Source organism: Colletotrichum lupini, chromosome 4, assembly GCF_023278565.1.
Source record: "Colletotrichum lupini chromosome 4, complete sequence".
Lineage (NCBI taxonomy): Eukaryota > Fungi > Ascomycota > Sordariomycetes > Glomerellales > Glomerellaceae > Colletotrichum > Colletotrichum lupini.
In genome coordinates, this window is record NC_064677.1 from 2,693,841 (window position 1) to 2,715,076 (window position 21,236).

General features: G+C 35.8%; 6 protein-coding genes across 6 annotated transcripts; 5 read left to right on the top strand and 1 right to left on the bottom strand.

Moving 5' to 3' along the window:
* Positions 1-468: 468 nt before the first annotated feature.
* On the top strand, positions 469-2,289 carry CLUP02_07940 (uncharacterized protein; the record flags this gene model as incomplete). The annotated part of the gene is made up of 1 exon (XM_049286932.1): positions 469-2,289. The coding sequence occupies one exon, from the start codon at positions 469-471 to the stop codon at positions 2,287-2,289; it is 1,821 nt and encodes a 606-aa protein (XP_049144075.1).
* Positions 2,290-3,309: 1,020 nt separating this feature from the next.
* CLUP02_07941 (uncharacterized protein) lies at positions 3,310-3,667 on the bottom strand (the record flags this gene model as incomplete). Its single annotated transcript, XM_049286933.1, has 2 exons — positions 3,310-3,440; positions 3,496-3,667. The coding sequence occupies 2 exons, from the start codon at positions 3,665-3,667 to the stop codon at positions 3,310-3,312; spliced, it is 303 nt and encodes a 100-aa protein (XP_049144076.1).
* Positions 3,668-5,077: 1,410 nt separating this feature from the next.
* Positions 5,078-5,510, top strand: CLUP02_07942 (uncharacterized protein; the record flags this gene model as incomplete). The annotated part of the gene is made up of 3 exons (XM_049286934.1): positions 5,078-5,176; positions 5,259-5,273; positions 5,388-5,510. 3 exons carry the CDS (start codon positions 5,078-5,080, stop codon positions 5,508-5,510), a joined length of 237 nt encoding a protein of 78 aa, XP_049144077.1.
* A 177-nt stretch (positions 5,511-5,687) lies between these two features.
* CLUP02_07943 (uncharacterized protein) lies at positions 5,688-5,906 on the top strand (the record flags this gene model as incomplete). Its single annotated transcript, XM_049286935.1, has 1 exon — positions 5,688-5,906. One exon carries the CDS (start codon positions 5,688-5,690, stop codon positions 5,904-5,906), a length of 219 nt encoding a protein of 72 aa, XP_049144078.1.
* A 704-nt stretch (positions 5,907-6,610) lies between these two features.
* CLUP02_07944 (uncharacterized protein) lies at positions 6,611-7,427 on the top strand (the record flags this gene model as incomplete). The annotated part of the gene is made up of 2 exons (XM_049286936.1): positions 6,611-7,013; positions 7,123-7,427. The coding sequence occupies 2 exons, from the start codon at positions 6,611-6,613 to the stop codon at positions 7,425-7,427; spliced, it is 708 nt and encodes a 235-aa protein (XP_049144079.1).
* A 246-nt stretch (positions 7,428-7,673) lies between these two features.
* CLUP02_07945 (uncharacterized protein) lies at positions 7,674-12,150 on the top strand (the record flags this gene model as incomplete). The annotated part of the gene is made up of 3 exons (XM_049286937.1): positions 7,674-7,937; positions 8,004-8,035; positions 12,135-12,150. The coding sequence occupies 3 exons, from the start codon at positions 7,674-7,676 to the stop codon at positions 12,148-12,150; spliced, it is 312 nt and encodes a 103-aa protein (XP_049144080.1).
* Positions 12,151-21,236: the final 9,086 nt, after the last annotated feature.

Genomic DNA, 21,236 nt, shown 5'->3' on the forward strand with positions numbered 1-21,236 from the left:
GTCTGGCGGCCGGCCGGGTCGGGTGGGTGCGAGCTACCTTTACGGACACGGCTACCTCCCGTCCCCGTCTTCCATAGGTGTCCACTTTTGCAGGTCACTGGTGGTCGCAGCTTCGGGGAAGTGTAAGGGTACTTCCGGAGATTCTTCGGCACGTTCGAGCATTCCTCACCGAGACAATGCACGTCACCGAAGACCCCTGCTCGACCTCTCGGTGTGCCCCTCATTCACCGAGAAAAATTCCCCTCCATTGACAATTTAATGTAAGTGGGATTTTCACAACCGCCATTTACAACTCCACATGCTCGCTCACTCCCGTACGAAGCTCTCACCATCTTTCACTGAGCCACTCACTGAATCTTACTCATGCTCTTTGATTTATCGAATATTTACAAATCACTCAACTCAGGGAAGAGTCACCTGCGCACGCAAGAAACACATCATTAAAAGCGCCTCAAACTGAGAAAAAAGATGATACCAGAAAAGCCCCTCCCCTGCTCAGACGAGTTCCCCTCGCCAGAAGCCTACGTCGAGGAGCTCCTCGAATTTGCCACAACCACAGACATCTTCCAAATCCTCTGCGGTGGCGTCCACGTCCTCGACTTCTTCACAAACGAAAGGGGCCTCTTCTCCCAGATCCTTCCTCAGGAATGGCAACCCTTCCTTCTCTCCTACGGCACTGACGCCCTCCTGGACCTCCTCATGCGAGATGACCTCGATAACTTGCCATTAGACGCCATGACAGTCGCCCCGCCAGAGAGTTTCCTGAACTACATTCGCAGCATCCGCAAGCTCTCTCTTCGCAGGACATTCTCCCCCACCACGTCTGAGAGTAAACCCCCGCCAAAGCTCTCCCGCTCCGTCGCCGTCGGCATGAAGCCCAAGAAAGTCCACGAGGTGGCCCATTTTGCGCGCTACGTTGACTCTCTTGCCGGCTCAATCGCCTCACGCTGGGGAAAGGAGACGACGCATTTCGTGGATTTCGGTAGCGGGCAAAACTACCTCGGCCGTACCCTCGCGCTGCCCCCTTACAACCGCCACGTCGTCGCCGTCGAGGGCCGCGAGCACAAAATTGACGGCGCAAAGGGGCTCGACGTGCTCTCCGGCCTGGCGAGCAAGGAGGTCGTCATGCGCAACAAGAAGCTGTGGCTGCAGATGCAGGCTGACAGGCTCGGTACTGACGTTGTCAAGAAGGCACCCGCGAAAGCCTCGCCCGACGCCGCAGCGGCAGCAGAGGACTTTGATTTCAGGCCCATCAAGGAGCTTGAGCCGCGATACAACCGCGCGCTGGGGAAGGGCTCCGTATCGTACGTGGTCGGCAGGCTCGAGAGCGGCGACCTGACCGAAGTCATTGGACGCATCGAAAAGGAGGTACTCCCGGAGGAATCATCCCAGGACCTCAAAATGATGGCCGTCTCGATCCACTCGTGCGGAAACCTCTCTCACTACGGCATCCGCTCGCTTGTCATGAACCCGGCCATTCACTCTGTCGCCATCGTGGGCTGCTGCTACAACCTGCTCACGGAAAAGCTCGGCCCGCCGACCTACAAGCTGGCCGGGTACGCCCGCCCCAGTCTGCAGGCCCTCAACGGCCGCGTCGTGCGCGAATCGGCGAGGCGGGACCCGGAGGGTTTCCCCCTGAGCGAGACGCTTTCCGGGTACAAGGGACACGGGGTGCGGATGAACATCACGGCGAGGATGATGGCGTGTCAGGCGCCGCAGAACTGGACGCAGCCCGAGAGCGACGACTTCTTCACGCGTCATTTGTTCCGCGCGGTGCTGCAAAAGATTTTCCTCGACCGCGGTGTCATTTCAAAGGTCTACCACCGCGATGCTGCCGCCGAAACCGGCACGGAAGGCAAAGAAACCTCAAACCAGACGGAAGAGGAGAGGGAATCCCCCTTTAACACCTCCACGAACCCCGTCATCATCGGCTCCCTCCGAAAAGCGTGCTACAAGTCCCTCAAGGACTACGTCCGCGGTGCCGTCGCCAAGCTGACGACGAACCGCGAGTACAGCCAGTACAGCAACGTGATCCGCGACAAGATGGCGAATATGACGGACGAGGAGATTGAAGTGTACGAAAGAGAGTACGCCTCCCGCAAGAAGGAGGTCGCGGCCGTGTGGAGTCTCATGGCTTTCAGCGCCACTGTCGTCGAGTCCCTCATCGTCACGGACCGCTGGCTTTTCTTGAAGGAGCACGACGACCTCGTCCGAGACTGCTGGGTTGAGACTGTGTTTGATTACGCCGAGAGCCCGCGAAATATGGTGGTTGTGGGTATCAAGAAATAAGCAGGAGAAACCGAGGGGATGATGCTCGTTTTATCTATCTGGAATTTGGTCTGCCGTGTGCCGGGTTTGGCTATAATGCCCTCCGTGGCCGGTTCTCATGGAGACATACATTCTCGGCGGGGATTGCTTCGAGCAAGAGCATCAAAGACTGCTGGAAAGTGGCCTATCAGAACCGAAGGAGTCGCCCGGGGTCAACTGCATGTGGCAACGTCACCCACCAATGGCCGCGTACTACCGTCTCGGCAGGAGCTTGGTATGCCCACGGGGAAAGAGCAAGAAGACATAGTCCTCTTCTCCATCCCCAGGTCTGTACCACACAGTCAGCACCACAACGACATCGAGCACGTTGTTCAGCGGCTTTCGGAGATATATCCGTTGGACTTCGGTACACGGCCGACGCCGACAAGGATATATACAATAGAAGGCTCATGCCGCGTCCGTATAGTCAGTCACTGCGGCAAGCGGACAATTCGCGGGCGTCGCTTTGTCCCCCGAGAGAGTCGACGTCATGCAACTCTTCCGTCAGTTGTGTGGTAATGACAAGTCAACTGACGGGCACAAGTCCTCTCACACTCATAGACAAAAGAAAAACAAGCGGAGCCAACAATCCCAGCCATATGCTCGTAGGGCATTATTCATGCAGAAATTCCTCACGACAAGTCATCTAGACAGACCTAAGAAACCCTGGATGGGCCAGAGATACATAGCTGTTACCATATGTGATGGTTGGGGAATGTGGACTATCATAGCGTGCCGCAAGTCTTTCCCTTGGACATTGATAATTCTTCGACCTATGCTCGAGAGTGATGCGAGATGCATTGGCTTTTACACTTTATTCTACGTCGTCGCTCACGCAACATATTTCCAGACAGACACCGGGGTCTTACCGCAGGCTTCGTTCACGCAGCTACCATTTGCGCAAGGACAGTAACGGATGCATATGTCTAAGCTAACGTTCCTCCCATAATTTAACTAACGAGCTCATCCTCCAGCCCTGGCTCCGACCCAACTTCGTAGGATTCACACAATCGCAACTGCGAAGGTACCATTCTCCTGAGATGTTACATTTGCCGTTCTACCAGCCCCATTCACGCCAAGAGTGAAAGCGGCATGTGGGTTACCTCCTGGGTTTAACTTGATTTCGAAGGGAACTGGGAATTATGTCAGATGATCGATATCGCTCTAGTAGCACATTTCTGAGCTTACCCTGGGTAGCTGCAAGGTCAAAAGTTTTGAGCTTGGAATCATTGATGTCGACTTTGAACGTCTTGGTGCCAGTTGAAGCTCCGTCCGGGTAGCTAATGGTGTATTCTTGAGTAGATCCGGACGATCCAGACCCGGACCTATTGAGAACAGAAATGTTGTATGTGTTTGTCATGTTTGTAAGGCTTGTCGTAGGAGGATGATGCGTATTGCGAGGGCTGCGAAACTGTACTTTGAATGAGCCAAGGAATCTGGAAAAATGCAAACAACCGAGAGGATGTTATATATGTGTATCGCAAGAGGATATGAAAAAGCAGAGTATGGCTTTCAGAGCTACCAAACCCTGCTACCGTGTGGGCAAAATGTCAATTGAGCATAACACCGAAACTTGTGAGCCCTCATCACAGTCCGTGGGTGGAAATTTTTGACGCAGCCAGTCTCCGTTCTCGGAAAAGTTGACATCAGCCAGCCACTATTTTCAGCTTCTACATCAAACATTGAACAAGTCACGGCTCTTTAGCGTGGCTTCTTCTTGCGCCTGTCAACAATCTGTGATGATCGTCAAGCTACTGTCACGACTGACAGGTAATAAGCGACAACTGGATTGCGGCCGCATTCGTTCAGACGTTGTCATCGAACCCAACAGGCCAAACCAGTCAGCAGATGCGAGGCCGTCTGGATCATGTTCTGTGGCTGCCATGTGGTCTGATCTTGAAGCGTTCAGCTAGCCTCAGAAACTCAGAAAGACTTTTACTTGACTATAACTGGTCTATAAGCAGAGTGTAGTTGTAGACTCCTTTCCACAAGCTTTGTGAGGGGGTTGATGGGACATGGTCAGCGGTCACTATATGCAGCGACAGGCACATACAACAGAGAGGTACTCCTGCTCACAAGACGCCCACGAAACGTTGGCAGGCTAACAATGCTTCTTCGGATCCTGTCCAACGAGGTTGACTTTACTCCGTGTGCGACTTCCTCAGGCGGTATATTTAGCCACTCCTTGTTAAGACACCATTCAGTGTGGCTACCATCAGCCCGCCGGATGCATCTCTTGAGAGATGCGCTTGATCTCACTGTGGTACGTTATTTGAAGGTTGCCAAAAAACAGCAGGTCACGGCCATGCCCTAACTACTCTAGCAGCTCACGACGCTGGAATATGACACCAAGGTAACTTATGTATGGACGTTGAGGGATGGACGCCCTATGATATAGCGACTCGAGGTGTAGGAAGCATAGCTGAAGATAGAATAACGATAGCATATCGTAACATTGGAGTAGTTGGTAATAGTAACGTCGATTCGATGATTACTGGCAGCCAAAATTACAGTAATAGATCTCGTCAATCACTCTCTCGAGACTCAGGACACTGATATCTCACCTGTCAATATCCATAGACCCCTTCAACCTTGGGGTGCGGCGGATATGGGTTTGTCACTTTTAATCATTCAAGCGTGCTAAACTTGATGGAGGCCAGAGGAAGAGGCGCACCTCGCTCAGCCCAAATCCGTCATTGGAACGGATGACGGTGGCGATTAGCAAGAATCTACATTACGCTTTAGGATTACATGTCAATTGATATGCATGATGAGCACTGCATACGATCATGATTGGGCAAATTGCGGTGATCCCATTCAGCTGAAACTTGACTTTTCCACCGTTCGATCACGTCCGACTACCAGAAAGGTTAGTGCAGCACTACAAAAACTTCGGCACGGCTCGTAGTGCGGGGCAGTGAGAGACAACGTTACACATGACTGTCGACCAGCTAGCCACGACCCACGTTCTAGCTCGGATTATTAGTAAAGATTACTGTCTTTGGAAAGACTGTCTTGGTTCGACTTGAAGGCTTTAGAATGTCTTTGACGAGACGACATTGGATCATTAACATATCCAGGACAAGAACTCGCCCACTATCATGGGTATAGCTAGGGCCGTACATACGTGTCCAGCTGGATATTCATCCGTTTTGGGGTTGGGTAGTGACCCCAGTCACTGGGGAGACCACAACAAGGGCTAAGGCTTTGCAGCTTCGTATACACTATCTCAATTACTATTAAAAACTGGTTTTAAATAGAGATAGGCGGAAGATTGGAGTTCATTAAAGGACTCGAATCTCGGCATGCTATTCATCCTCAATCTATATCCATAATATTCCTTCTTTCCTACATTAGAATGCGACATCAAATGTGACGTGATGTTTAGGATTGTTGTTTTTACTCAATGCGGAATTCCTGCATTAAATGCCCATGCGTTAACTTTCATCCTGCTCTGTCTCACTCAGCTATTAGGAGCTGTCAATACGACACACAAATCTAGTGTCCGGTGGGATATCCTTGGAGGCTTCACGCGTTCTGATGGTTCAGGTTCGCCTCAGAATGAGGTACTATCACGATGTGATCTTAGTATTGTATAATCCTGAAGCAGAAGATACAATAGCGAGTCAGACATACATACACGGGTTTTTAGGCACTACGTCCGCAGTATGGAGGGTCTGCTCCGAGACATTTACTATGCGTTGTTTCCCAAAACCTTCGAAGTGTCGTACGGAACTGGACCGGCTCGCTGCCAGCGGCCTCATGAAAACTATAAGTGGTATGCCGAGCTGAAAGATCCTACTGTCACTGTTTTCAGACTGTCTAGCCTGCATCCATCCACCGGCTGACCCTACACCTGACACTCGACTTCTGTCTGGCCATATTTGTTCCCATCACATTGTGGCTAGCTGAGAGTGTTGCTGTATGCATCCTCAATTCAACTCTGTCTGATTGCGAGACGTGATTGTTAGGCATGTCTGCGCATCGTGTCCGAGGCTGAGTTTGCTCGTGTGCCTAGATGTAGGCTGAGCAAGGCTAGTATTCGATGCGTGCATTCTAACTGCCCGTACGTGAGATGTTTGCGATCAAGGCTTTCAATCGATACTATACACCCACAGAAGGTCTACGATATCGACATACAGGCACACAAAACTGTACTAGACAAAAGAATGGATATTTGAAGGCTCTGTGGACCTCGCTCAATTCACAATTCGCATCCTCCATCTTCCATCAAGTTCATCTCCCGAGTTTCCAATCAACAATCTCCTATTAAAAACACCTACACTATCAACTGCTTCTCATCATGGCCAACGTCAAGATCATCGTGAAGAACGAGAGCGACAAGGTCCAACAGTTTCTCATCTTCAACGAGAAGCCAACGTACTCCGAGTCAGTCGGCAAGGCCTGGACCAACGTCTGGGGCCGCTCGCCCGGCACGGCAGCCAAGCACGGCACAACTCACTTCTCTATCGAGGAGCACTACTTTGCCGTGTGCGGCATGACCCCCGAGTCTTTGCGTACCGATCTGATTGTGAGCACGTCTGATTGGGACGAGGTGAAGCTAGGAACCAAGACGGGCAAGGGCACACTCGAGTGGCTGGATATTCAAGAGGGAGGTGCCGTCTTCGATAAGAACAAGATAGGAGAACTGGAAAAGGATGGTTCTTTCGGAATCGACACCGCCGCTTACGATTTGACCAAGTATGGTGAGCTCTCCTCTCTCTCTCTCTCTCTCTCTCTTCCCCTCTAGGTCGCTTCTGACCTCTGGTTGATCCACAATCGTATGGTGTGTATGTTGCTAAAAACAAAATTTAGAGCACGCCTTCTGTGGCCTCGGTATGAAGAGTCCGACTCCAGACCAGGGCGAAGTCTTGCCAGTCTCCGTCTGGCGGGCCGAGCCCAACCAAAAGTATCAGATCACTCCTAAGAGGATCTATTACATCTCGACCGGGAAATTCGTTCCTGGGAGGGTCGTAGACTTTGCCCAACTTGGAAAGACCGCGACTATCGACTTCACTGGTAGGAAGCAAAACGTCGCTACGGTGATCTACAACAACGAACTTGACTTCCTTCCTGTGAAGTACACCTTTGACGATAACATGGCCGACGAGAATCACTAGGGTCATGTTGGTACATGGTTGGACCTCTTGAAGAGAGGGATGATCTCATATCTATCATGGAATTCATCAAGGAGAGTCATGGCTGGCTAGGATCGACCGTGGGGTCGTGGGCTTGGTAGGACTGATAAATTGACAATGAGATTGGCTAGTAGTGTCTAATGATAGCTGAAACAGGAAACAGAAGCAGCTCTTAATTCAACCTTACTTGCACATTTCTCGCAATAGGGTGAAACGCCAGTGACAACAATGAGAAGGGACTCGGGAGTAGGGCAGGTGTGCCTCGGTGAACATTCGGTGATTTACAGCGTGGACAGCCTCACCCGTGGGTTGGAACGACAACACTGGTATGAGTGGAGGACGATGGGACAGCCTAGTAGAACCGCGCCAAAGACCTCTCTGGTACTGCAGTACACGCGATATCGAACCATATTTCGAAATTTTCTTTCACATCCTTCGTTAGCCGCTGTTTGTCCCGCCGACGTTGAAGCTACCGAGTCTACATACTCCATAGTTGGCCAGAGCCTAGGTATAAGTCGGCAGACGCTATTCGAGGGACCAGGGGGTGGACAGTCATAGTCTGAGATAACGCCAAAACGTTTAGGCCCTTGGTGAGTCCCCTATCTGTAGATCTGGGAACGGGTACGATCTGCTCCGCAACACCAGAGATAAGTGAAAAAAGCACGGACGAACGGGGGTACGGCAGACTACAAGAGGCACTCCGCTAAAACACTTTTTTTATATGTCAAAGCAGAAATCGTATTTTATAGTCACCCTACTACTTAGGATAGGGTCTAGACTAGTATAGTAACCTATAAATAGGGGTTATAGAGATTTATAGCTTAAGAAATACTTTAATTTCGTAATATATTAAACTATACGATAATATATAAAATCGCGCAATATTATACCCTAATATAGAAGTTTTTTTTCTTTTTATAACTTTATTATAAAAATAACTACTACTTTTTACCCTTTTATAAATAAAAATTACTCTTTACTTAAGTTATTAAACTAATAGCTCGTTTATAAATATTATAATATAGATTTATAATAACTTTTAGTTTTTATATAAGACGTTACTAAACTAATCGACCTTACGATACCTCCTCGTAAAGCTATTTCGAAACGACCGATTAATAATAATACTTATATAAGCTCTGCCCTTTTTATATAATAAGAACGTATAAACGTATAAGCCTCGATATTAATAAAATCTCTTTTTATAGGCTTAAAAGAGCGGGAACGAAGTATTTAATAAATAAAAAAGGAACTAAAGTAATTATTAATAATTAATATCTCTATTATATTATATAACGCATCCTTTTTTAAGAATAAACTTAATAGTTTTTAAGTAACGACTTATACTAACGTTTAAGTTATTAAGAAGTTTATTAAAAAAGTTTAGTTTAATCGCTTCTTAACGTTTACTTTATATTAAAATATAATGCGATTTATTATTTTATATTTCATAATAAACTAGCAAATTCTTTTAATAAAATAGATAGTATTTCTAATTAATATAAAAAATCCTTACGATATTTTAAAGTATTATAAAATAGTATATAAAGCTATAAGTTTAAAAAGATTCCTCTCTAAAACTACGATCTTATATAAAAAAAACAATTACTAACTTTTTATTATTTCTTAAATTAGAATTAAGTTGCTAGATATTAAACCTTAGTTAGTAAAGAAGGGAAAAGGTCGTATAAAGCCAATTATAACTAAAACTTTAGGCAAAACGACGTATAAAAATGTTCCGAAAACACGGCTTTTAATAAGTATTAGTATTAAACTAATAATAAAAATCAAGGAGGAATTATTAATTAAGTAAGAAAAGAAGATCGTTAAGAAGGAGGTAAAGGCTAAAAAAAAGGTTAAAAAGGATAAAAACGATAAAAAAAACAAGATTATAGTAGTTTAATAATATAAGAGATTAGGCTATAAGCACTTAACTAGCGAGGCTATAATATAAGTATAAGTATATTATAAAACTAAAGCTTATAAAGTCCTTCGTAAGGGCTTTACTTTTTAAAAAGTTCTTTTATAATAAGATCCGTATACCGGTCGCTAAGTTATCGATATCTTATTACTAATTATATCCCGAATTTATTATAATTACTCCCCCCTTACGTAACTTTAGTCCCTAAAGTTATTACGTAATATCTTCTTTTAATACTAATAATAAAGCTATTAACGTCGTTATTTATAATAAATTCTATAAGGTATTAATAATATCCTTTCTTACTTAAGAATAAGGTATTACTCCTATCTCCTTATTTAATAAATACATTATTATTATTATTTAGTAATAGCGCGCCGACTAGTTACTAAGTTAGTAATATATATTCGTAATAAAGTATTCCGACCGTTATAATATATAAGAGCCTACCTAACCTCGCGGTTATTATTATTACTAAGCTATTAAGTATAATAAAAGATTTTTCTCCTATTATTAATTACGTATTTACTTTTTCTTCCCTCTTTCTATTCGGTAACCGTTTTATAAATTCTTTTTTATATAACTATACTTTTCTTTTTATAATATTCTAATTCCGTATCGTTTCTTAATTATAACTCTCTTACTATACTATCGCTAAGTATCTATTAAAATATCTACTATTTTACGTATCTAGGACATACTTAATATAAAATATAATTTTAAAAAGGGCTTTTATAATCTCCGCAATAGTACTCTTTATATACGCTACTTAGCTAGCCTATATCATAATATTAACGAGCTCGTTTATATTATTAGCGCTTACGTTACTAAGTATATTATTTATTAAATTAATAAAAAAAAGTATTTTATTATAAGTCGTCGAGTCCTTGCTAATCCGTTATTAAAATATTAGCTAACGATGTTTTTTAAGTTCCCGAGGAGCTATATAGCGCTACTTAGTTTATTTAAAATACTCTTATAAAGTTTTATAGTACTAAGGAGTAAGGTAGCCTTAATTCTTATAAATATAGCCGCGTTTTTTATATTTTTAGTTATATTACTAATATATAAAAAAAAGTCGCTATTTATATTACTAACCCGTTAGCGGGTAATAAAATAAAAAAGGTCTATTTTAAATAAGCTATTTTTTAAAAGCTCGCTACTAACCGTAAGTATCTAAACTTATTAATCTTAATTATAATAAGTCGTTAGTAATCGTTTAGTAAATTTTCTTCTTATTAACTTAGATTTCTCTTTTTAAGCTAGTATCTTTAATATTAATAATAAGATTAAGATTATCTCCTACCTTAGTTGTCTCTAGCTAGCTTATTTTTATAATAATAACTATATAATCGCTTTATAAAATAACCTTAACGCTCTAGCTTAGTATTATAAAGAGACTCCTAAAGGTATTATTATTACGTATATCTAGGAGTTTCTTACTTTTTTTATTTTTTATAAACGCGTTACTAAGTTTTTAATAAATAAGGTACTTACTTATACTATTACTATATATAGCGCTACCCCTATTTCTTATAATCCCGAGACTTAGACTTTTATTAAAAAGCGTATTTTTATTACTAACTATATTCTTAATAATAATAATAAGCGGGACGACTTTAGGTTTAAGTTTAATAAGTCCTAATATAAAAATACCGAATTTAAAGAGCTTAGTAACGACTTAGAGAATTCTTTTTTTTAGCGTTATAATAAGTACTACCGCCTTAACGTTAATAACTTACTAACCCCTACCCATAACGCTCTCTTTAGTATAAACGAGGGTACCTTAGCCCTTAGTTATATTATTTTAAATCTTAATAAGGCTAGTATTACGCTCTTCTTATTCTAAGTAAAGGCTTTATAATAGCTTAACGAGGCTATTATTTATATTAAAATTAAAGCTACGAGTCGTAATAAGTAGTTTAACGTTAATAAGTTCTTTATAAATATTAATATTATTAAGGTCCCTTAGCTTAATTAGGACTACAAGAGCGTCGCCTTAAATAACGCCCCCCGTCCCCGACCTATTACTAATAATAATAATATTACGGCCCCTACTTTACCTCTTACTCCGCTTCTTATTATAGCTCCCGTTATACCTCTTATTATAGCTCCCGTTATGCCTCTTATTATAGCCTTTAATAATAACTAAGTAGCGAACGCTTTATAAACCGCTATTATTAATATATATAATACTCTACGTAATTTTAACTACCTCTCTTTTATTTATCGTAATATTAATAAAGTTAACGGCCTTACTCTAAGTAATTAACTAAGTATATATATAAAGCCTCCCCGCTTCTTACTTACTAAGCAGACTATTATTATTAATTATTAAGCTTTAGAAATATACGCTAGAGCCGCTACTATTACTATTAATATTATATAGGTTACTCCCCCTACGTAGCTAGATCTTAATAATTTTTTAATAACATATTACTAAGGGTTATAATATTATTTTTTTTTTTTTAAATTACGCTAAGCTAAATAAAAAGGGTTCTATAATATATTATTAATTAACTTATTTTCGGTAATCTTTTATTACGAACTTAACGTTTATTATCCTATTTTATATATACCCTTTTTTTATAATATTTAAATTTATTAACTACTTCCGCTACCCCTTTAAAATACTTAATAAGCTCCTACGTATTATATTTAGTAAGTTACCTAGCCTATTTAACGAAATATCGTAAGTTTTCTCCCTTACCTTATATTATAACAATTTTTTTAACTTCCTAAACGTTTTACTCGTCCTCTAACTCTAGGAGATTCGCTATCTAATCGCCGACTATTCGGTAATTTCTTTATAACTTAAGCTAGGAAATTAAGAAAATATTATATATTTTCTAATATTACTTTAATAAATATACTTAATAAGCCTATTTCTTTACCCTTTTAGCTATTACTATTTTAATATATCTCGGCGCTAGTTTATTATTTTTAAATCGTATATTCTTTATTAATAAGCCGACGACCTCTCTATAATTAAACTCCTTTAGGGTATATTTTTTATTATAATAAGCTACTTAGCTCTTAGAGGCTTATACTTATACTCGCGTAGCCTAGGCCCTAATTTCCTTAATTTTTTAAACCCTTTCCCAAACCCCCTAAACTATAGCTTTATAATTAGGTATATATTTAATATACTTAAAGTAATAGCCGTATAGTACTATATATAAAGATACTTTTATAATAAAGTATTAGCTATTATTATATATAAACTTAGCCTTTTCTAGTTACGCTACTTACTTATTTAGCGAGCTCTTAATATAAATCCTTAAATACTTTTCTAATATTTAATAAGTTCGCTCCGTTTAGCTATCCGTTTATAAATAATACGTAGTAAATAGTTAGCGACGTATTACCTATTCCTTAGTAAACTCTTCTTAAAATACGCTTATAAAGAGCTTATCTCTATTTATAATAATACCTTTAGGCATACTAAACTTATATTCGACCTCCCGGTATAAGATACTTACTATTTATACTATATTAAATATCTTAATAATAAGTAAGAACTTCGTAAATTTTATTATATAATAAATAATAACTAAAATACTATTATACTCTATGCCGTTATTACGAGCGCTCAGTAATAGCCCCGTAATAAAGTTTATAAATATTTTTTAAAATAGGTATAAGGGTAGTAGTAATAACTATAGCTACTCGTACGGCTTATATCTTAGGGTTATAACTCCTAAATAATACTTATAGTTCTTAACGTATTTTTAAATATCTTATTAAATATCTTCTTAATAAAACTTCTTTTAAATTAGCTTAAGAGTTTTCGTAGCTCTTATATAACCTACCCTATAATTATTATAATATTAATAAAAGATCTCTATTTAAAAAGACTTTACTTAAAGAATAATAAGTCTTTTTTTAAAAAATAGTATACCTTATTCGTTAAGTAAATATATTCTTAGTTCGCTAGTTATAATATAAACTCTCGTTAATTATAATATATAAAACTCGTTTTTAATTTATAATCCTCTAACGAGCTCTTTAGTCTCTAATAAGAAATAAAAAGCGAATACCGTTTTACCCCTTATAAATTCTTTTATAACGGGGCGTAAAATATACTATTTTAATATAATAACCCTAGCTCTATTTAACTCCTCTTTATCCTTACTAAACCGTTAATAAACGTTTACTAATAACTCTCTTACTTTCTTACCTCGAGTTATTATAGTAATAACTATTACTATTTTATTAATACGCCCTATAATATATTACTAATATAGGGGAGAGAATTCCCCGTCCCTAGAACTAATTAATATTTAGCTAAGATCGTAAAAAGAGGCCTTAATTACTTAAATATATACCTTAGTAATATTATTTTATCCTTTTAAGCTAATTATCCTTTACTAAACGTTAGGTAGTAGTTTATTAATAAAACGTAGCTTCTAAACTAGCGTAGGGAGAACGTCTTTATAAAATACTTCCCCCTTTATATAGTCTAACTTTCTAAATAAACCGTTTACTAAGTTCGTTTTCTTTAGCTAGTGTTTTAAATTAAAGTTAAATATTAATAGTTTATATACTTATTTCGCGAGCCTTTTTTAAAAGTCCTGCGCCGGTGCGCTAATTACTCCCTTAAGTACTTAGTAATCCGTTAGGACTATAAACTTTTATAAAAGGCTCTAGAGGTAATAAGCTTAGTACTCTAGCCCTTTTATTATAGCGAGCAGTTCTTATTAACTTATAGCCTATTACTACTCCGTATTTATAAGCTTTTATAACTAATAAGTAACGGGTCGCTATTCTTTATTAGCTTATTATAATAAGATTACTATAATAGCTTTAACTAAAGCGTCGGTTTTAATTTATATAATACGTTATAAGTTCTAATATATAAGTACGGTTACCGAGGTAAAAGTAACCTTTAGCTAATTAAACGCCTAATTTACTTTCTTAGTCTACTAGAAATCCCTTATCTACCCCTTTTTTATTTTTAATAATATTATTATTAGTATAATAATACCCGAGTATTTAGTAATAAACTTCTAATAGAAGTTATAGAACCCTAGGAATATTTAGATATCCCTAATAGACTTTAGTGCCTTCTAGTTAGCGATCGTTCGTACTTATAATAAGTCTATTTTAATTCTTTTTAATATAATAATATAACTTAAGAACTCGACCCTTTTTTAATAAAACGAGTACTTTAATAGTTTAGTAAAAAGCCCGTATAAACGTAAACGTTAGAAAACCTTTTTAATATTCTTTATATACTACTCTTTTATTATTAAGTAGATTATTAAATCGTTTATATATACTATATAGTAAGTATTTAGTAGGTCGGCGAGCGCTTAGTAAATATATACTTAGAACGTCGCGGGTACGTTTATTAGCCTAAAAAGCATAATAGTATACTTAAAATAACTATATTAGCTTTAGAACGCTATTTTCTATTAGTCTTCTTTTTTAATTCGGATATAGTAATAAGTATCCTTAATATCTATTTTTAAAATCTATTTCGCTCCGCGAAGCCTATTTAAGAGCTTATTAATAAGTAGTAATAGGTATCGATTTTTAATAATTACTTTATTTAGCCCATAGTAGTTTATATAAAAGTATAGCGTGCCGTCCTTTTTTAATATAAAAAGGATTAGTACCCTAGCCTTATTAACTAAAAGTATAATACGACCGTTCGCTAGGTTCTTAATAATATACGCGCGAAGCTTATTAAGTTATTTCTTATTTAATAAATAAATAGGACTATATAGTAGTTTAGTACTTAGAACTAGGTTAATAGAGTGTTTTGCCCCGCTATATAACTACGGTCCCTTTATTAACTACTTATTAAACGTCTTTACTTCTAATTAAAATTCTAGTAATAAACCCCCTCGTAGTTTAGTCTCCGTTACCCCTATAATACTTCTTATAATAATAATATATAATATATATACCCTCTCGCAATTTTTAATAATATTACGAGCTATTACCTCTAGTTTAGTAACTAAGATAGGCTCGTACGACTATATATTTATTATTATATTAATACGAATACCCTCTTAGCTTATTAATAATTATAATAGTAAGAGGTCTACTATTCTTTTATCCTTATTAACTATAGCAAATAGTTACTAAATCTTCCTTAGCTATTTATAATAATTAATAAAAAAGAGCGTTAATTAATAAGCTTTCCCCTAGCCTACGGCTTTACCTTAAAAGTCCCTTAACAAGGGAGCTATAATAGTAGCCGGGGTTAACCCTAAGTAAGTTACGAGCCTAGTACTAATAATATCTATCTTAGAGTATATATTTATATTAACTTTTACTAGCCTTTTAGTAATACCTCGCAGAACTATCGCCCTACCTTTTATAGTTATTTTTATTAATACTTTTTTAATACTTAGTATAAGCGTATTAAGTATATTACTTATACTTACTTATTTTTTAATAAGTTAACCTCTATAACTCTCGGCTCGGTAATAACCCGTTAAATAATTATTAACGTTAGCTTTAATTAGGGGTACGTCGGCTTATTATCGCCCCTACTTCCTAACTTATTTTTCTAGTACTTACTAAATATATAGCTTATTTTATTATATATAAAGCACTTAATATCGCTATTATAATACTTCTATAATAGCTCGGCGCGAGTACTTTTATTATATAGCTTTTATAATATTACTCTTAGCGAGTCCCTAAAGCCTAGCCCCTTAGAGCTCTCCCTACTCTTTTTTTTATAAAAAGGGGATATTTAATATAGTTATTTTAATAACGGATATAGCCTCTTTTTACCGTCCTTCTATAACTAGTCGCCGCCCTTTTACTAATTTAATAACTATAGTTTATTAGCCTCGTAAGCTATATCGCGTACTTTTTTAATTAAAACCTTATAATAAATTAAATCGTCCTATAACTAAGATAGTAATTTAAAAAAGAACTAGTATGCCTCTACTTTCGAATTCTCTATATTTTTTATACTTAGGTTATAATAAATCGCTAATTACTTAGTAAGGAACTAAGTAGGGGTCTAGCCCTCTTTTAGCCTCTTCGTCCTTAGCTCTTTATAATATTCCTATTCCTAAGTCTTGGGGTTTACGTATTATTAATAAATAAACGCTAAGAAGTCGCCCTAAGAGAGGGGATTTTAGAGGCTCTTTTCGTAATTACGCTATTACGTTTATAATAATAGGGATATTTTAAATAAGGCCTATTTAATATACTATTCTATAGTACTTTTTACGCAAAGCTTATTACTTATTTCTATAGTAATAATCTAGTTTATTACTTAGGTACTTATAAACTCTTCTCCGATCGGTTTATAATTATAAAAAAGAAGCTTTTTATATTCTTATTAACTTAGACGCGTTACTAGCCGTTTAGTAAGCTATTAAACGAGCTCCTTATATCGACGCCGCTCTTAGTTTCGATTTTTAACTATTATTTCTATTATTTTATAAAAATAGGTTATTATTAAGCTTATAAGGTCTATTAAACTAGTTATCTTAGTATTACCTGCGCTTTTATATATACTTTAACTTCGTACGTCCGGTAATTAATTATTAATAAATACCCTATTTATAATAAATAAGGTCTTCGGGGTATTAATAAGGTAACTAGCCTATAAAGGTAATCTACTCTAATTATCTTTTTTATTTAGCTCTTTTATAAACGTTAGTATTTAAGTAGGACTCGCTTTATAATAAGCTCGTTTTTTTAAATAAAATAGGGTTAAGTAGTTAACTCTAAATAGCTATAGCTCGTTAGTATTAATAGCTCTTTATTAATAACTAAGTATCGTTTTATTAACGTTCCGTTCGTTTTCGTAATTTATTATTACTTATACTAATTACTCCGTAAAAGTAGAAGCTTTAAAATTATAAGAGATTAGGCTATAAGTACTTAACTAGCGAGGTTATAATATAAGTATAAGTATATTATAAAACTAAAGCTTATAAAGTCCTTTATAAGGGCTTTACTTCTTAAAAAGTTCTTTTATAATAAGATCTATATATTAGTTACTAAGTTATTAATATCCTATCGCTAGCCGCATCCTAAATCTATTATAAATAAAAAGATAAAGTTTACGATAGTAAATAACTTAGTATACTATAAAAATAGAAACGAGTATTCTCGTTAATAAATAGTTTAGAATAAACTATAATTATATTTATAATTCCTCTTTATCCTTAATATCGCTCGTAATTACGAAGCTATTTAATACTCTAAGATTAATTCTAAAGTTTTCTAATTTCTACTTAACTTATATAATACTGCCCTATAGTTTATTAAGTAAAGTAACTTTTAGTTAGAGCTTATTACGTATATATTATTTTAAACGAACACGAAGATATTAATACGCTTTAAAATAAGGATAATTAGTCTTACTAAACTTCGTACTTTTAACTAATATAGTTAGGGAGCTCTTAATAATTAAGGTATAAATCTATAAAGTAGCTTAAGGAAGATATACGTCTAGATTATTACTATTCTAAATAGCGTTTAATAGTTATTGAACTTAGTTTTAGTTAATTAGCTATATAAAGTCTTATACGGTTCGTAACGTAAGTTAATAATATAGTTACTATAGCTAACTAGAAATAACGTAAGGGCGACCTTTTTAATAACGAATTCGATAAGAGTTCTAAATTTATATAAAGTTAATAAAATTAGAACGAATTAGTAGTATATACGTAAATAGAAGTATAATTTAGTTAGAGAGTATATTTGTATAGAATAGCCCTTAGAACTTAAGTAGTTAGAAATATTCTTATAAACGTAAGTATACTTATATATACTAAGATATATATTATTTACTTATTAATATACTAATTTATTTTAATAAAGACGATTTTACTAACTCTTAATCTTAACGTTATAAATACTTTTATTAAAGATTTAGTAATTACGGAATATAATTAGACTTTTTATTATTAAACGGTATTATAAAAAGTAATAATAAACACTAAACATAAGAACGGTTTCTTTCCTTTAGTTTAAACGAACTCGTAATAACATAAATCCCCGTTATTAAATAACGGTAAGATATTATATAAGTATATTCCGGGACGTATAAGTAGAAACCCTTATATAGAACTATATAATAAACCGCGAATAAGTATTAATACTAGTATAGATCTTAAATTTAAATAGTAAAAGCTTATTATACATATCTAAAGACTAAATATAATTTAGTCTAGGAATTATAAACCTTTTACGACGGTACCTTATTTTACTTAACCGATCTTAAACTTATTATAAAAAGGTTTTGTAATATATAAAGTATAGTTTATTTTGGTTAATAATATGAGCTTATTAGCGAACTTATATATAAAAATACTTTTTACTATACCCTTTAGTACGGTAAGTAACCTCTAGTATACTAAAAAAGAACTCTTTTAATCGTTATTATATAATTACGAGCTATTTTAGTATTTATTATTACTAAAGCTAATTTTATTAACGAAGTATTAATAATCCTATAGCCGTAATTATAAATCCTTTAAACTAGAGTTAAAAAAGGATATCTTTATTATTTAAGTATTATTAAAAGAATAATTCTTAAATACGAATTAATAGATCTTTAAAAAAGACCGTATGCTCTTCTTATCGTAAGTCCTATTTCGTAAGTTAACGTTTAAAAGTTCGCTTTATAATTCTAGTATTAGAAACTATGAAAATATATATAATAATTATATTATAGGTTTAATTACTCTCTAACTTTATAATAATTATTATTTAATATAATAAAAAATTAATACGCGGTCGTACTATTCTAAGAAAGTAGTAATATATAAAGTAAGAAATTAAGAAAGAAATTTTAAGTAAGAGGTAAATATTTATATATAATTATAATAATATATAGGGGTATCCTTTTACTTATAAGGTTTTATAAGTATATATATAGAAATATAGACGCTTATGGGGATTTATAACGCTAAAAAGGATAGAAAAGTATATAATAATAATATATAATAAATAAAAGTTTTATAATTTTATTAAAAACGTTAAACTTTAGGGGGAGCTTTTATATAATTAATTACGGCCTTTTATAGGCTAAACTAAGCGTATATATTCTAACTTATAGCTAGTAAGTACCCTACGACTCTATAAGGGCCTTATTACCCGGGTATTAAGCCTAACCGTGCTATATCTTAATATATACCTATATAAACTCTTATACTATATTATATAAGAATATCGAATTAATTACTCCTTACTCAGAGTCTATATAAGTTAGTAACGCTCCTTATAATCCTATATATTATTATATATACCCTTTTTATTATTTTTAGCCTACTTAGCTACTTATTTAAGGGCTTTTATTATTATATAGAGGTATATAGCGGGGATAGTACCTAGAGACTTAAATAGAGCGCTAATACGGACTTTATTACGGCCCTTATAATTATAACTATACTTAACGACCTTAATAAGCGTATTACGAACTAGTACGAACCGTTAATAAACTATAAATAAATATAAAGTAGTATAAAGTAATATATAAATAATAACGAGAGGTATAACGAGCGTATATTTATATATAGTAAATATATAGTTATAATTAAAATAGCCCTTACTTATAAAAGTAACGTAATTAGTAAAAATGCCTTTACTAGCTTTATAACGGGCGCACGACTTAGTACTAGTCTTAGTATTATTATATATAGTTATTTAAATAGTATTAATAGCCTAAGTACGAGTTACGGCGATATTTAGAGGTATATAACGGCCATTCTTAGTAATCTTAGGATTAAGCTTAATCTAACGCTAGGGCTAAATTATATAGGTTAGTATAATAATATTAAATAGTATAGGGTAGTATATACTAACTTATATAATATTAAAGTTATAGATCTAGTAGAAAGTCTTTAAAAAGGAAGATAAAGAGCTTATAAATAATATAAGAATCCGTATAATAAAGAAGTTATTATATAGAGGTATACGTATTAATAAGGAGGTAAGAGGTTATTTTATAGGACGTAAGGTCGTTAGGGTACTACGTAGGTTAGTATACGGGGACCGTTAGGAGCTATATACCCTTAATACGGGCCGGAACGTTATATTAAGTACTTATTATAAATATTATATAGCGTACGCGATTGTTAGGAAAGGGAGTATCCTATACGAAATTATTAGTATATATACGTAAATAGTTAATACTAAAGAAAAAAGTAAATAAAAAGAATTAAATTATAAATAAGTATATATACGTAATTATACTTATAATTGCGCGTATATTAGCTTAAAAAGAAGCACAATTACTAATTAATAAAAATTATACTAATAATTACGTATAAAATTACCTAATTATACTTAATTAATATTTCTAATTAGTAAATTGCGAATATTATACTTATAATTGCGTATATAATTAGGTAATAGTAATAAAAATAAAATAGAAAAGGGTATAAAGTATAATAAGGCGAAATATAATTATTAATAAGTAACTATAGGGGCGTAGGCGGATTACTTACTTTACTTAAGGAATATTAGGTTAGTTAAAAAAAAAGGGAAATTAATTAGTAATAGAAATTAATAGGGAGGATATGCCCCCTAGCTACCCTACTTTCGCTAGGTAGCATAACTACCCTTACGTAACTATTATTACCTATAGTCGTAAGTAATTCTTTATAATAATATACGGGATTTATTATAATATTTATTTATATATATAAGAAAGTCGCACTATTAATACTTAAAATTTACGGTGGCCGTAGGTCTATTAGAAAGAACGGTTTTGGCGGAGTGCCTCTTGCAGTCTGCCGTAGGGGGGATCCATCGGAGACTTGAGGAAGCACGATCAAAGGCTAAAAAAAGGGAAGAAGATGATTGGTGTAGCATTTCTCCAGAGGCTTGGATCAGGAAGAAAACGACGAGCAGATGAATGAAAAAGACTCATTGCCCAAAGG